The sequence below is a fragment of the Cebus imitator genome, unplaced genomic scaffold, assembly GCF_001604975.1.
Source record: "Cebus imitator isolate Cc_AM_T3 unplaced genomic scaffold, Cebus_imitator-1.0 Scaffold685, whole genome shotgun sequence".
Classification (NCBI taxonomy): Eukaryota; Metazoa; Chordata; class Mammalia; order Primates; family Cebidae; genus Cebus; species Cebus imitator.
In genome coordinates, this window is record NW_016108000.1 from 36,377 (window position 1) to 53,280 (window position 16,904).

Sequence of the window (16,904 nt, forward strand, 5' to 3'; positions counted from 1 at the left end):
GTTTTCTCATTGGACTCTGCCATTCTGCTATATAGTGTAGTGGTCAAGAGCGCTACCTCTATCTAGAACCAGCCGGGCTAGGCTCAAGTTCAAGTGCTGCTACTTAACTAGCTGTGTGTCCCTGGGCAAGTCACTTAAACTCTCTTTGACACAACCTCTCCATCTTTAAATGGGTATAATAATAAGACCAACCTCATAGGGTTGTTTCGAAGATTAGTGAAGTGGACTATAGGTTGTGTGGGTAATGCTTCCTCCTTCACAGATGTCCCTGTTATGATCCCGGAAACCTGTGACTATGTTATCTTACGTGGCAAAAGGAAATTTGCAGATGTGATAAAGTTAACGATGATATGATGGGGGAGATTATCCTGTGAACCCAGTGTAATCATGGGGGTCCTTAAGGGGAGGCATGAGAGTCACAGTGATGCAGCATGAGAAAAACTTGACTGGCCAGTGCTAGGGGCTGTGAGCCAAAGAATGTGAGCAGCTTGAGCCAGAAAAGGTAAGGAAACAGATTCTACCCCTAGAGTATCTGGAAAGGAACACAACTCTTCTAACATCTTGATTTGATCCCAGTGAGGCCCATTTCTGATTTCTGCCTTCTGGAGCTGTAGATTGTAACTTTATGCTGATTTAGGCCACCAAGTTTGTGGCAATTTGTCACAGCAGCAACAGGACCCTAAGTCAGGTGGGTTAGCCACTATTATTCTGTTGACAGTCCCCTTTAGTTCTGCCTTTCTTCACAGTGCAATCTAAAAGACTTCTGCAAAATTAAAGGGATCTCTTTGCCCACGCAGACACTGTTTTTTAGTTTTTCGAGCCTCTAGCTACCCTTAGTCTCAAGGCTGTTGCCTTCAAGGCAAGCTGCAAGACAATTTATAACATCCTCTTCTTAGACTTTCCATTTACACATGGAAAATCAAATGCATTAATCATCGGCATATGCCAGAAAAGCCATGGTGTGAGGTCCTATTCAGGAAAAAATTAACTCTGAATTATGGCCTCCCTTTCCTTGGCAGGGGGCTCTGAGCTTCACAGAGACCCTAGAGTAGGAGTCAACCCCTCAGGTCTAAGGCCCACGGAAATTAGAGCGCTTGGAGCAGGAGACATGGGAAAGGAAAAAGGAAAAGAAGTTGGTAGGTCCGAAGGAGGCTGGAAAGAGGGGAAGGCAAAAGAATACACAATCCAGCCGAATCATGGGACGTGACAGATGGCCTCCTGCAATCTAGTGCTGCGGGTTCTTGCTGTAGTTTCGGAAACTTCCCGCAGAGTCCAGCGCCGCGCACCTGCCCCTGGCGGCCGGGCCCTGCTCTGGAGCCTGCGGCAGGCCAGGAATGCGTTTCTGGGAGAGCAGCAGCCCAGGCGGGGTGGTGGGGAGACTGCAGGGAGGAGTCTTGGGGAGTGCAAACGGAAAGACTACATCTCCCAGGCCGCCACGCTTTCCAGCTGGAGTCCTAGGGCGCTGACTGCTCCCCAGTTTCCGTAGGGAAACGCTGGGCCACCGCGGCTATTGTGCGTCGCGCTCTCGCCCTCCTCTTCCCGCTGCGGTGTCTATGGAGCCAGGCTACGTTTAATTGCCGCCGCGGCTTAACCCTTCCGGCGCCTAACAGGACGGCCGGCAAGCTTCTTTGCACCAGGAAGCAGTCTTAGCAGCCGGCGGGCCCTGGTCACGAAACCTTAGGGTACAAGGAAGACAGCTGAAGAAGGAGCCCTAGCGCTCCTGTTTGGTCCTCGGGCTTCGCTGGGGCGGGGCGCAGGCGTTGGCTTTAAGAAGGGGGAGGGGACAGTGCAATCGGGTTGCCCGCGGAGTTCGGCTAAGGAAGTCTTACGCTCGCTCGGGAGCGAGGAGCCTGTAGCCAGGAGAGGCTGCTCCCAGCTGCAGCTCTCACCCTCGCCTACGCCCTGGGCGGGCGGGCCCAAGTGTCACGTTTGCAATTGCTCAGGAAGGATCCGGCCTGTCTCCGGAGGCAAGTCGGGCTGCTGTTTCTGCCGCCTATCTGGGGAGGCGATGCCTAGGGGGCATGCTGCTTGCTAGGCAGCATCCTGCCGGGATCTGACTGCGATAGTTGGCTCTCTCTGGCTCTGAAGCCACTGCCGGGGCGCCGGTTCTCTGCCCGGACCAGCCAGCGCTCCCCAGGAATCTCATTGAAACAGGTACCTGTCCTCCAAAGGGACAGAGGCTATAAGCTTCCTTAAGCGGGTCGGGCGCTCAGTCCGTCCCCTCTACTTCCTCTACTGTGCCATTGATGCTCCCGGTCTTTGTGTCTTTCCTCTTTCCCCCTACTCCCGGCCATCAGAACCATGGGACATCCCCCACTGGAGTTCAGCGACTGCTACCTGGACAGCCCTGATTTCCGAGAGAGGCTCAAGTGCTATGAGCAGGAACTGGAGAGGACCAACAAATTCATCAAAGACGTGATCAAAGACGGCAACGCACTCATCAGCGCTATGAGAAGTAAGTGCAAAACTTCGATGAGCTGTTTCTCTGATCTGGTGGCTCTGGCCTTTAAGCTTTTCCACACCACCAGGGGAAGGGAGGTTGCAGGGTGACTCCCAGCCCAGATCTCTGAGGCAAATGGGATTCCCACACTTGGGGAGTGGAGATGGTAGAAGTGGAAAGTGGTGGATACAAATAGAACTTTGGGCCTTTCTCTTTAGTGGCTTTGACCTTACAAGACATGATATGTAGCTGTGCCAGGGACCCTCTTGTTCAGCAATTACCCTTACTTGGCAGATGTTTGTTCCTAAGGGACAATCTGCTGTTCTGTTAGATATATTCAACACGCCTGTCTGGGGCAAAGTGATATCTAAGCTGACCAAGGAACTACCACAGCACCTCCTAAACAATTGGGGATTAAGGTCAGCTGCTTGAATATTTTGTCCTAGTCTCTGTTTGCTACAGATAAGTGTGGAGGACAGTAAAAAATTTCCCATGGCAAGTTATTTTTTAAGGAAAGCACCTTTGCCCCGTGAATTATTTTCTTGATCACACTAAACTATGGTTAGGTCAAGGTCAATCTAAGTTCAGGATTATTGGATGGCTTCACATGCCACTGAATTCTGCTTGAGTGTGGAACAAAGAGCTGCTTACTTACTCCCTGGCACAAGAGGCTCAGTCCCCAGAAAGTGAAACAGGGATAAGGTTGGGGGCTGCTGGGCTGAAGGAACTTCACCTAGCTTGGCTTTTCCAGTGGTCACAGCTGACTCAGCTATAGGAAGCTCTTTCCTTCCCCCATTGTGTGTGGAGGTTTTCTTTCTGCCAGTTGGCAGGAGGCTTGGAGTAAAAGAAAGAATAATAAACATCCCCAACGAGAGTGCAAGCAAGCCAACCCTTTATGCCAAAGCATATACCCAGAAGAATGGAGGGTAATGATTGGGTGGAGTGATAGTTAATTTTTTCTCTTGGCTGAAAGATGACTGTGAAAAATAAAGTCAGTCATTGACAAGTATGTCCTATACTGTTATAACTTTGTTTTGAGTGGATTTATCACCAAATACAGAGTCTAGGACCAATGTGGCAACCTTCTTAGGTGGATGCAGTCAACCAAGAGCAGGGAGAAAGAAAGATTTAAAGTGGTAGTGCAAGGCCTGGCACGGTGGCTCACACCTATAATTCCAGCACTTTGGGAGGCCGAGGCAGGTGGATCACCTGAAGTCAGGACTTTGAAACTAGCCTGGCCAACATGGTGAAACCCCGTCTCTACTAAAAATACAAGAAAAATTCCAGCTACTCGGGAGGCTGAGGCAGGAGAATTGCTTGAACCTGGGAGGCAGAGGTTGCAGTGAGCCAAGATAGCACCACTGCACTCCAGCCTGGGCGACAAGAGCAAAACTGCATCTCAAAAGAAAAAAAAGAGAAAAAGTGCCGTGGTAACTGCTGCCAGTTTGTATTTCTTGTGTAGCCCTTCTGATTTGCCCCTCGGAGTCTGTGCTTTTCCTGCATATGTTCTCTGCTCACTTTTGGTCAGAATATGTACACTGTCGAACTTCCTGCAGCTCATTTGATTGCGTTTGATTATTTAATGGTTTGTTTTACTGTGGCCTGACCAAGAGAAAACTCCTGGTATAATCTGAAATGCTGATCCTTAAGAGGTTAAGGATATGCGAGTTATGCCACATAAATAGAAAGGTGAGAGTTCACTGAAAGGAAAAGGAGGAATGTTTCAGCTTTGTTTTGTTTTGTTTTGTTTACACATTATGGTAAACTGCTTGGTGCTGTATCCACAGTAAAACGAATCTTATCATAAGCCCTAGGAACGGAATGGCTTTGTGAAGTGGATGCTAACTGAAAGTGTGCTAAAAATCACCAGCTAATGCATATCAGAGAGATTAAGATTTGTAAGAAAAAAAAAGCAGTTCAATAAAACATGGTTGAAGGGCAAAAGTTTCATAAGATGGGGCAAGTAAAGGTTTTTATTCTTTTCTTTTTTTAAAATTTTTGTTTTTGACATTAAGTCTCTCTCTGTCACACAGGCTGTAGTGCAGTGGCACGATCTCAGCTCACTGCAGCCTGGATCTCCCGGGTTCAAGTGATTCTCCTGCCTCATCCTCCCTAGTAGCAGGCACTACAGGTGTGTGCCACTGTGCCTGGCTAATTTTTGCATTTTCGTAGCGATGGGGTTTCACCACATTGGCCAGGGTGGTCTCGAACTCCTGACCTCAGGTAATTCAACCCCCTCGGCCTCCCAAAGTGCTGCGATTACAGGTGTGAGCCACTGCAGCTGGCGTCTTTCCTTCTTTTCTAAGACTCAAAGTGGTAAGAGTCAACAATTAAGCAGACAACAATTAAGCCAGGCCTGGCTAATTTTTGTATTTTTAGTAGAGATGGGTTTCACCGTGTTGGCCAGGCTGGTATTGAACTCATGGCCAAAATTTTGCATATGAGCAAAAGATCCAAGAGATATTCTAGATCAGGGGCTCCTTGAAATTTGTGGTAGTTTTCTGTTTCTGAGTCTACACAAAAGCCAAAAATAGGACAGGCAGAAAATAAAACTCAGCAGCTAACCCATTCTCCATTTCTTTCCATTCAGTTGCTGGATTCTAATAGTCTGATTAGCTAGAGCCAAAGGTGGGATGTTTCCCACTGTCTTGACCACAGTGATGTTTATATTCCCACTCTGCTTCCTCACAGTGTGCCAGCAGAGCGACTTTCTCAAAGTGGTAGGGTGGAAGCAAAACATGCTCTCGGTTTATTTGGAGAGAAAGGAACATTGGAATCGGAGTTAGAAGACCAGGATTACGTTCTTGGCTTTCACCAACTTGGGATCTAACACAAATCACTTTTTTTTTTTTTTCTGAGACAGAGTCTTGCTTTGTCACCCAGGCTGGAGTGCAGTGGCATGATCTCGGCTCACTGCAGTCTTCGCCCTTTGGGTTCAAGTGATCCTCGTGTCTTAGCCTCCTGAGTAGCTGGGACTACAAGCACACACCACCAGGCCTGGATGGTTTTTGTATTTTTGGTAGAGACAGAGTTCATCATGTTGGCCAGGCTGATAACAAACTCATGGCCTCAAGTGATCCGCCCATTTCGGCCTCCCAAAATGTTGTGATTACAGGCGTGAGCCACCACACATGGTGCCACAAATCACTTTTCATTTTTCTTGTTTTAGAGACAAAGTCTTACTTCGTTGCCCAGGCTGGAGTATAGTGGCACAATCAGAGCTCACTTTCACCTCAAATTCCTGGGCTCAAGTGATCCTCTCATCTCATTCTGCCCAGTAGCTGGACTACAAGTACACACCACTATGCCTGGGTAATGTTATTTTTTTTTTTTAAGAAACTGGGCTCACTATCTTGCCCAGTCTGATCTGGAATTCCTGAGCTCAAGCAAGCCTCCCACCTCGGCCTTTCAAAGTGTTGAGATTATAGGCGTGAGCCACCACACCCAACCAAATCACTTGTTTTTTTTTTGAGACAAACTCTTGTTCTGTCGCCCAAGCTGGAGTGTAGTGCTGTGATCTCAGCTTACTGCAACCTCCACCTCCTGGGTTCAAGCAATCTTGTGCCTCAGCCTCCTGAGTAGCTGGGATTACAGGCACCCACCACTATGCCTGGCTAATTTTTTTGTATTTTTTGAGTAGAGACGGGGTTTTGTCTTGTTGTACAGGGTGGTCTTGAACTCCTGAGCTCAGGCAATTCTCCCCACTTGGCCTTAGCATGAGCCACCGTGCCTGGCCCCAAATAACTTTTACTTCATCTGTAAAATGGGGGTAATTATACCTCCCTCCCAAGATTGTTGTGAGGCTCAAAGGAATTAATGGATTATAAAAATGCTCTGTATATGGAAATGGCTAAACAAAGTTGTTGATAATACATCTTCAGATTATTAATATATCTGTTGGTGAATGTGTCATTTCTGTAGATTTCTGAAAGGAAATGCATAAGCGGTAGTAGTTGGAACCCCCTCACTTAAATGTGATCTCTTTATAATTATTGGAGTGCAAGGTGATTATAACTTAAACTAGTGGAAAATAAAAACACTATCCCTCTGAAAGGTGACTGTATTACCAACTTTTCTGTTTGTCCTTTATTTTTATGTTGGCAGCTTTAGTCTCTGATGTTGTTTGAGTATTTGCTAAACACTGAGGCTAGGCGTTACTCAGAACAACTAATGTGGCCCCTACTTATATTGCAAGGCAACATGACACATCTAATAAGTGGCATATATAGTTAGCAAACACATACTATTCATTCAATACATACTTGTGCACATACCGTGTTTAAGCCATTGTTTTTGGGACTGTCAGGCTTACAGAGTGAGTCACAGATGCATACTGCTTCCAAGAAGTTCTTAGGCTGGTGGGGGAGACAAGACATGGGTAGAAATGTGTGTCATATAAGGTAGCAGATACAGATGGGAGCCATAAAAGTGGGAACAGGTGGACATGATGATATATGACATGAGAGGGAAAGCGGATTTCCCAGTGGGAGCACAAGGGACGAGCCAAGGAGGAAGCACTGTTGGAGCTGGGTAGAATTAATAGCACTATCACTTGTTTAGCTGTTTCCATGTGCCAGGCATTACATTTTGTAACAGATTTTTGAGATAAGGATTATTACTGCCATTTTATAGATGAGGAAACTGAAGTTCTGATGAGTTAAGTAACTTTCTCAACTAGTAAGGTCAAGAGAACATCGAGAACACATGGACACAGGGAGGGGAACATCACACACTGGGGTCTGTGGGGGGAACTAGGGGAGGGGCAGAGGGGGGTGGGGAGTTGGGGAGGGATAACATGGGGAGAAATGCCAGGTATAGGTGATGGGGAGGAAGGCAGCAAACCACATTGTGATCTATGTACCTATGCAACAATCCTACATGGTCTTCACATGTACCCCAAAACCTAAAACACACAAAAAATATATATTTTTTAAAAAGAGTCTGAATTAGAACCTAAACTTGACTCAGAAGGGCCTGCTTATCCTACTGCATGACACTATTCAGGAGAGGGCATTTCATGTAGCAGGAGTGACACAGAATATAAAGGGACAACAAATAATTTGAGTCATCTGGGATGTAGGCAGCAGAAAGGGAGGTTTGGGAAATGAGATTGGAAGGAAAGGTTGAGGCCTGACCTTATGGGACCTGTTAAGGGCTTCAGACTTTCCTCTGTAGGAAAGGAGTGCTAAGAGAAGGTTTTTGAAGAGGGGTGTGGTTTGAGCTGTGTTTTAGGAAGATTCATCTGAGAGTGATTGATGTATAAGGTGTTAGCAATCCCTCACAAATATTTGTGACTTTCCAGCAATCAATTTACAGCTTTAATTTTTATTTTTTTGAGATGAAGTCTCGCTCTGTCACCCAGGCAGGAGTCAGTGGTGTGGTCTTGGCTCACTGCAACTTCTGCCTCCCAGGTTCAAGCAATTCTTCTGCCTCAGCCTCCCGAGTATCTGGGACTACAGGCGCGGGCTGCCATGACCAGCTAATTTTTGTATTTTTAGTAGAGACATGGTTTCGGAATGTTGGCCAGGATAGTCTCTATCTCTTGACCTTGTGATCCACCTGCCTCAGCCTCCCAAAGTGCTGGGATTACAGGTGTGAGCCACTGCGCCTGGCCAGCCTTAAATTTTTCTTGATATAGCTCAGGGGTCAGTAAATCTTTTCTGTAAAGGACCATATAGTAAATATTTTGGGCTTTAAGGGCTGTGCAGTCTCTGTGGCAACTACTGAACTCTGGATTTTTGTGAGAAAGTGGCCATAGAGAATACGTAAACAAAGCAAGTGTGGCTATGTTCCAATAAAACTTAATTTATTGACATTGAATGTGAGTTTCACAGTTTCACATGTCACAGAACATTATTCTTCCTTTCAATTTTTTTCAATCATTAACAAATATGAAAAACAGGTCAGGCCTCCCAGAGTGCTGGGATATATATATGGATATATATATGTGTATGTATATGTATATGTATATATATATATATATGGATTTATATATAACCTTTTCAGCTTACCTGGGGGAGGAGGACATGCAAAATAGGTAGCAGGCTGGATTTGTCTCACCAGCTGTAGTTTACACACCTCTGGATAGCTAGTTAACCTGAAAGACCTAATTGGATTTTTATTGGTAAGGCAGTGAATGTTGCTATAGGTAGAACATAATGCCATATTTCACGTTTTCCATCAACCAGTTTTACTTTGGCGTGCTACTAATTACGTCTGCTTTGAATTCATGGATCTCAGGCTCCAATGCTGTCAGAGGCCAAGGAAAAAACAGAAAAGGATAAAGCTGCTGGAAGTGGGCTAATAGCACTAGAATTATTGGGGTAAAATATAGCAGCCTCACTCCAGTAAAACGGCGTTTATGTTCTTATTTTATTTTTTGAGATGGAGTCTTGCTCTGTCACCCAGGCTGGAGTGCAGCGGAGAAATCTTGGCTCACTGCGCCCTCTACCTCCTGGGCCCAAGCAATTCTCATGCCTCAGCCTCTTGAGGAGCTGGATTGCAGGTGCACGCCACCATGCCTGGCTAATTTTTGTATTTTTAATAGAGACGAGGTTTCACCATGTTGGCCAGGCTGGTCTCGAACTCCTGGCCTAAAATGATCCACCCACCTCAGCCTCCCAAAGTTTTGGGATTACAGGCATGAGCCACCACACCCAGCCTACTTTCTTATTTAAAAAAAAAAAATTGTGGTAGCTAAATAAAACATTTTCATAGGCTAGATTCAATCAGGTTGCAACCCCTGAGCTAGATGATGCAGCACTACCAGTCTGACTCTTGGACTCTAATTGGCTAGGAAAATGGAGGATGACAGTCTTTAGATAGGGGCTTTCCTGGGGAAGCAACACTGGATAGTCTTTGCAAATGAACAGAGGTGGAATGATGGTATAATGGGAAAAAACCCTGGACATGGTATCTAGATACCTAAGGAGCTGGTTCTGCTACTAATGGGATCTGTGACCTTGATCAGCGATTTCACTGGGACCCCAGGGTCTGTGGCTTTACAAAGTTGGGTCTGGGGTAGGAGGTTTATAAACCTAACATTCTATGACTTATTATTTTTAGCATGGCATATTGTAGTTTTAACGATTTGAGAAAGGAACAACTAACCCAATTACAGGATCTTATTTTACACTTATATAAGTTTTCACATATTTTAGTGTAAATGCCAGTATTTAATTAAACAAAAAATTAAAACAGAATTTCTTTTTTTTGTATGTGTGACAGAGTTCACCACTCTGTCACCCAGGCTTGAGTGCAGTGGTGCCATCTCGGCTTACTGCAATGTTCGCCTCCTGGGTCCAAGCGGTTCTCATGCCTCAGCCTCCCAAGTAGCTGGGACTATAGGCACATGCCACCATGCTCAGCTAATGTTTTTCTTTTGTAGAGTTGGGGTTACACCATGCTGGCCAGGCTGGTCTCGAATTCTTGACCTCAAGTGATCTGCCTGCCTCAGGCTCCAAGTGCTGCGATTACAGGCATGAGCCACCGTGCTTAGCCTAAAAGAGAATTTCTAAATACCCTCTTCCAAACCAAGGATAATATGCTTTATAAGTCTGTTTTTGTTTTAAGAGTCAGAGTCTTACTCTGTCACCCAGAGTGACATACTTATAAGTACAGTGGCACAATCATGGCTCACTGCAACTTCGAACTCCTGGGCTCGAAGGATCTTCCGGACTCAGCCTCCCAAGTAATTGGGACTACAGGCATGCACTACCAATCTCAGCTAATTAACTTTTTTTTCTTTTTTTGGAGAGATGGGGTCCTGCCATGTTGCTCAGGCTGGTCTTGAACTCCTGGGCTCAAGTGATTCTTCCTCTTTAGCCTCCTAAAGTGTTGGCATTATAGACATGAGCCACCGCGCCCAACCTATGCGTATGTTTATATATATAAAATAGATGTCAGAAAAAAATATATCATTAAACTCACACATATACATGCACAATCACACATACATAGGCTCTCTTGGACTAATGGAAACTTATATGTTTTTTTTGTTGTTGTTGTTGAGACAGAGTCTTAGTCATCAAGGCTAGAGTTCAATGGCATGATCTTGGCTCACTGTAACCTCCACTTCCTGGGTTCAAGCGATTCTTGTGCCTCAGCCTCCCAAGTAGCTGGAATTATAGGCACGCGCTACCAAGCCTGGCTAATTTCTGTATTTTTAGTAGAGACAGGGTTTCACCATGTTGGTCAGGCTGGTCTGGAACTCCTGACCTCAAGCGATCCACCCACCTCGGCCTCCCGAAGTGCTGGGATTACCAGTGTGAGCTATTGCACCCCACCAAAAATGTATGTTTTAAAAGAATCCAGGGTCGGGCTCAGTTGCTCATGCTTGTAATTCCAGCACTTCTGGAAGCTGAGGCAGGTGGACTGTTTCAGTCTAGGAGTTTGAGACCAGGTTGTGCAAGATGGTGAAACTTTGTCTCTACAAAAAATATGAAAAATTAGCTGGGCATGGTGGTGCATGCCCATAGTCCTAGCTACTCAGGAGGCTGAGGCAGGAGGATTGCTTGAGCTTTGGAGGCAGTGGTTACAGTGAGCAGAAATCACTCCACTGCACTCCAGCCTGGGCTACAGAGTGAGACCCTGTCTCCCTGTCTCAAAAAAAAAAAGAATCCAGTCCAGGTGCATTGGTTCATGCCTGTCTCAAAAAAAAGAAGAATCCAAAAGATATATTTTGTACTCTAAATGTACATAAAGTTGATAAAGTAGAAATAATATAATTCTATAGTTTTAATAACTCAGTCTTAATTTTTTAAAAAAGTCACTTTCTTACATTCTGTACTTTTAAAGTTAGAGTTTTAGATGTTTACATTAAAGTCACCTTTTGGGGTGCCTTTTCAGCTTTCACTTTGGCAACAAGGGCACCTATTTTGTGAGTGATTGCTTTACTGGAAGGATGGGTTGATTCCAAGCCTTCCACTAGCTAGCTCTATGACTTTGAATAAGCCTTTCATTTTGTCAGTCTCAGTTTCCCCATTTTATAAAATTAGAGGTTTGGCCAATAATATTTAAGTTCCTTCTGGTTTTATTATTTTGTTTTCTGGCTACCACCATGTTAGTCAAATAGTCAAACAATGTGAATCGATTTTATCATAAACTTCAAGAGCCAATTTATTTTTACTCTAGGAGAATAGGCAAAGGGAAAATCCAAATAGTATGTCCAGCATGAGTAGATGACTTGCTGACCTACTTGACTCTCCTCTCATTGAATGCTTCTTGGTAGGTCTCAACCTGATGCCCTATCCTGAATAGCTCTATAATGAGGGACACCAAAGCTTTTAATCCCTTTGGGATGGCTCTAGTGCCATGGCGTGTGAGAGGAGTTGGTGATATAATATGCATTCTCACTCAGCAGGTATCTTGTCATTATTCCAGTGATATTTTATCAGTGCCTCTGAGCATGTGGAGTTATTTGACACCTTCTCCAGAGTCACTCAGATCAATATAATGGGTATGTTGTTTGGTGCTGCTGTTACTATTAATAGATGTGAAGCAATGTTAAATGGAATTTGGTGGAGATGAAATGTTGCCATATTCATTGGAGGTCCTCAGAAGATCAGATTCCAAAGTAGCTGGATTGTGGGTGCTGTGGAAACTAGGGTTGAAAAGTGAACCAAGCCAACCTTTCAGTGTGTCCATTTATAAGAAACTATTCTTACTTAGGGGTAGAGGTTGGTGCCGGGGTGGGGTAGGGAAGATTTTAGCTTGACTTGCCCGTTTAGAAAAGTTTTCCAATCAGATTTTAGAGTGATGAAGAAAATTTATTTCTCAGCCTCATTTTTATAGCCTTATTTTTTTTTAAGCATAGCCAAAACCTTTTGTTTAATCTGGCATATGTTTCTCTAATCAGTTACTACAGAAGTTTCCGAAAAGCCTGTGAGGATCTGGAAAGTTACACACTTTTCCATGGGAGTACCCTGGAAATCTTGAGCTGATTTTATTTTCTAGTGGGGTGGAAGGCCCTCCTGATGCTTTACCAGGCTTGTATCAAGTGCTAAACCTTGGGCAATGTAAAGGCAATTCAATTTAATTCAAGAAGGATTTACTAAGCACCTACTATGTGTCAGGCACTGCCCTGGAAACTGGGGATATAGTGGTGAATAACTATAGGCTCTGCCCTTTCGGAACGTATGTTAAATATCAAATTACCCTCTTAAATAATTAATTACAATTGTGGTAAGAGTGTGAAGAGGAAATTCAGTGTGTGATTTTTTTTTTTTTTTTTTTTTTTTTTTTTTTTTTTTTTTTTTTTTTTTAGACAGAGTCGTGCTCTGTGGCCCAGGCTAGAGTACAGTGGCGTGATCTTGGCTTACTGAAACCTCCACCTCCCAGGTTCAAGCAATTCTCCTGCCTTGGCCTCCCAAGTAGCTGGGATTATAGGTGTCCGCCACTATGACTGGCTAATTTTTAAATTTTCAGTTGAGACAGGGTTTCGTCATGTTGGCCGGGCTGGTCTTGAACTGCTGACCTCAGGTGATCAGTCCACCTTGGCCTCTGAAAGTGCTAGGATTACAGGCATGAGCCCACTGTGACCAGCCTATAACAGAATTATTTATAATGGCCAAAAAGTGGAAACAACCTCTAAATGTCTATCAACTGAAAAATAGATAAATAAAAGGTGGTATATCCATACAATGGAATAGTATTTGGCAATAAAAAGTAATGAAGTACTGATACATGATACAATCAAGATGAACTTTGAAAACAGTATGATAAGTGAGAAAAGTGTTATAAATGACTACATATTGTTCATGATTCCTTTCATATGAAATGTCCAGATAAGCAGATCTATTAGAGAGAGTATCAAGTTAGTGGTTGCTAAGCTGGAGGGTTGGAATATATTGTGACTGCTAATGGGTAAAGGGTTTCTCTTTGGGGTCATGAACATTTTTTAAGATTGGATTGCAATGATGATTGTACAACTCTGTGAGCCATTTTGTGGTGTGAGTCATATCTCAGAGCTGTTTTTAAAAAACCCATTGTGTCTGGAGAAACAGGTGACAGGTGCTTGTCTTACATACCTACATCTTCCTTTAGCTCTATCTTATAGAACATCAGACCTGGAAGGTTGTTTAGAAAGCTACACATCTACTCCACTGGGTTTATATGTAGGGAAAAGAAAGTCAAGACAGAGAATTACTCCTCCAGAGACCTAGACTTAGAGTCAAATTGTGACCAGAATTGGTTTCCCATTCCAAAGCTTCCTTCCTTCCTTCCTTTCTTCCCTGCATCCCTCCCTCCCTCCTTCCTTCCTTCCTTCCTTCCTTCCCTCCCTCCCTTGTTTCTCTCTCTTTTCTTTTCTTTTCCTTCTTTCTTTCTTTCTTTCTTTCTTTCTTTCTTTCTTTCTTTCTTTCTTTCTTTCTTTCTTTCTTTCTTCTTTCTTTCTTTCTTTCTTTCTTTTTTTTCTTTCTCTCTCTCTTTCTTTTTTTCTCTCTCTTTTTTTCCTTTCTTTCTGTCTCTCTCTCTCTCTCTCTATCTTTCTGTTTTTCTGTCTTTCTTTGTTTCACTCTGTTGCCCAGGCTGATTGGAGTACAGTGGCAAGATCATAGTTCACTACAGCCTCGAATCCCAAGCCCAAGCAATCCTCCCACCTCAGCCTCCCAAGTACCTGAGAACCACAGGCACGTGCCACCATGCCTAATTTTTAAACTTTTTGTAGAGATGGGGTTTTGTTGTGTTGTTGCCCAGGGTGGTCTCAAACTCCTGGTCTCAAGCATTCCTCCCACCTCACCCTCCCAAAGTGCTGGGTCCAAGGCTCTTTCTGCACTGTACTCTGAAGCAGGTAGCTTGCATTCAAACTGTCTTGATGTTCTTTATTGGGGCTGGGGGTGATTTTGTTTGAAATGACGCATTTGGCAGCAAAGATCTGCATTAGTGGAAGGTGACTTTTCATTCTTTCCTCCCCATTAAAGCTGGGATCAGGTGATTTTCCTGTTGAGCAATCTAGCTCAGTTAAATTAGGGTATGGTTATCTTTTGTTTCCTTTGTCATAGAAGAATGGCAGTACATCTTGGTGGTGTGACACCTGTCCTCTTTGTTTTATGCCCCAAGAGCCTACACCAGCTGGTTGGGCAGTTCCCAAAGTCTCCCCTCTTCTCTGCTCATCTGTCGACCTCTTAGGGCAAACACAGCTGCTTTTCATGTAGCGAGTAGTGTATATTGGGAAACGTGTGGCATTACTAATGGATGACAAAGTCCTCCCTCCATATTATTTTTATCCTAAGGCAGCTTGGAATTTTTCATAAGTGGCAAGCAGCTAAGTCCAGCACTATAGTTCCATATGAGGAACTTCAAGGCAGTTCTTTACAAAAGGTTTTCATTAAGGACTTCCCAGAAGCAGGAGGGCCACACTTCAACTTCCATCTCTTTCCAGAGCCAGGCTGTCGTGGAAAAGCCTTTCTCTGTGATTGGAAAATATATATTATGTATGAGGCAATTGACAGCTGGAGACTAATTTTGAATTCATCCATTCTGAATTCATTAGGTGGGAGTGAGTGCAGACAACTGCACTTCAGCATGGGTGACAGAGTGAGTGCAAAAAAAAAAAAAAAAAAAAAAACCCTGGAACATTGTAAAGTAAATGCCTCTGTCACCATCATCACTATGCTGAATTTCTTTTGCTCTGCAACATGGGAAATATTGATTTTTTCCCCTGTTTGGTTGATGTGGAGAGGTTTGTCTTGTAGAATCCATGCCCAGTGTTTCAGGGATTGTGGGGATGCGAGTTCTGTAATGGCACTAAATGGGAAAGCGAGTGATGCCAGTGTGCTAATTGGGTAACAGCTCAGCCAGGGATTGGATAACCATGTAAGCAGAGTAGAAGGGGAGGGACAGCTGGGGCTTCTGGGCATTTTATTTGCTTTTGCTTAGTGAGGAGCAGATGCTATTTGTATTTAACTACTTCCTTTTCTTTTTGACTAATCTGTAGTATCTTGCTGGAAATGGACTCAGAGTTCAAAGGGCCTTTTGAACATTCATTTAACACCTTCATGTTTCAGATGAGGAAACCAAGATCTATGAGGGGTGTTCCTTGCCCAAGCTTACAGAGCCAGTTAGTCACAAAATCAGTACTGGAACCAATAATTGGTCTTATTGTGCTTCATGAAAACAGCTTCTACCCTTTAGGAACCTCTCTTTGCTGAGACTGTGATATATATATATATATAAATATATATATATATTTTTCTGTTGAGAATCACTTTCAGCTTATGAAAGAAAGAAAAGAGTTGTTTCTTTTCAATGACTCTTGCCAAGAATGCACCTTCAGTGTCAGCCTGAAGGCAACCACACATTTTACAGAACTGTAGGAATGAAGCAGGGGAAGGTGCTGGGAGTCTGAAGTTACTTCCGGAGTTTTTCTGGGAGCTTGATTAAAATAGAAGATCAAGAGATAGACCTTCTTCTCAAGCAATTAAAAAAAAAAAAAAAGAAGAAGAAAAAAGAAAAGGAAAAAGATAGACCTTTCCCCCAAATACGTGAAATCCAGAGAATCAGTTTATGAATGAGGAAGAAGCAACTCAATACAAATTGAGTTGGGTTTTAGGATGTGGATATATAGGTAGATGTAGGTATAAACTATCATTTGCAGAGCTCTTTATAGTATACAAGGCACTTTAACATATATTCTGTAATCAAACAGGGAAGAAAGATGTTATTACCTCCAATTTATAGATAAGGAAACTAAGATTTAGAGAACTTAAGTACTTCCCTAAGATTACATAGCTAGTCAGTAGTTGAGCCAAGACTTCGATTTTCTGTGTATTCTTTCCAGTTTCCCATTTTTTTCCCCCTTTAGTGATGAAAGAGAATATAAGTGCTGTTCAGAAGAATATGTAGTTCAGAAAGTAGAAGTATCAAGAAGACATCTGGGGTCTTCTGTAGATAAGTGGAAGTAGCCGTCAGTACACATGCACATAGGAAGTGGCCATTAGAAAAGGTTTGAAAGCTGGAGAACCACATTAGAGAAGTGGGTAGGTGACAGGCTTGAGACACCTGAACTCGTGGTAAGAATTTCCATGTGCTGTTCTGTGAAGGCTGCTGCGGAAGACAGTCCAGACCAAGATAGATGCCTTTAAAGGAGAATTACCTGAAGCCAGTGAGGTGGTTAAAAAAATTGCGGAAGATTCCTATTGGTGATAAAGGAGGGCTGAGCATTTTTCATTACGTCTTTAGGGTGGAAAACAACTTAAAAATTGTAAAGTAGTGGCTGGGCGCCGTGGCTCATGTCCATAATACCAGCACTTTGGGAGGCCCAGGTGTGGCAGATTGCTTGAGCTCAGTAGTTTGAGACCAGCCTGGCCAACATGGTGAAATCCTGCCTGTACAAAAAAATACAAAAATTAGCCAAATATGGTGGTACTCACCTGTAATCCCCAGGAGTCTGAGGGGAGAGGATGGCTTAACCCCAGGAGGCAGAGGTTACAGTGAACTGTGATCATGCTACTGTACTCCAACCTGA

General features: G+C 43.7%; 1 protein-coding gene across 5 annotated transcripts in view; it reads left to right on the forward strand.

Annotated features, from left to right (window-relative positions):
- The first annotated feature begins 1,398 nt into the window (after positions 1 to 1,398).
- Positions 1,399 to 16,904, forward strand: part of OPHN1 (oligophrenin 1) — a 391,952-nt gene continuing 376,446 nt past the window's right edge. The window contains exons 1-2 of one of the 5 annotated variants that reach the window (XM_037734916.1): positions 1,399 to 2,154; positions 2,298 to 2,455. In XM_037734916.1, coding sequence (XP_037590844.1) covers positions 2,302 to 2,455 — 154 coding nt within the window. In that variant the 5' untranslated portion in view covers positions 1,399 to 2,154; positions 2,298 to 2,301. Of the gene's footprint in view, positions 2,456 to 16,904 lie in introns of all 5 variants that reach the window. The other 4 variants (XM_037734918.1, XM_037734917.1, XM_017518539.2 and 1 more) reach the window with 4 other exon arrangements.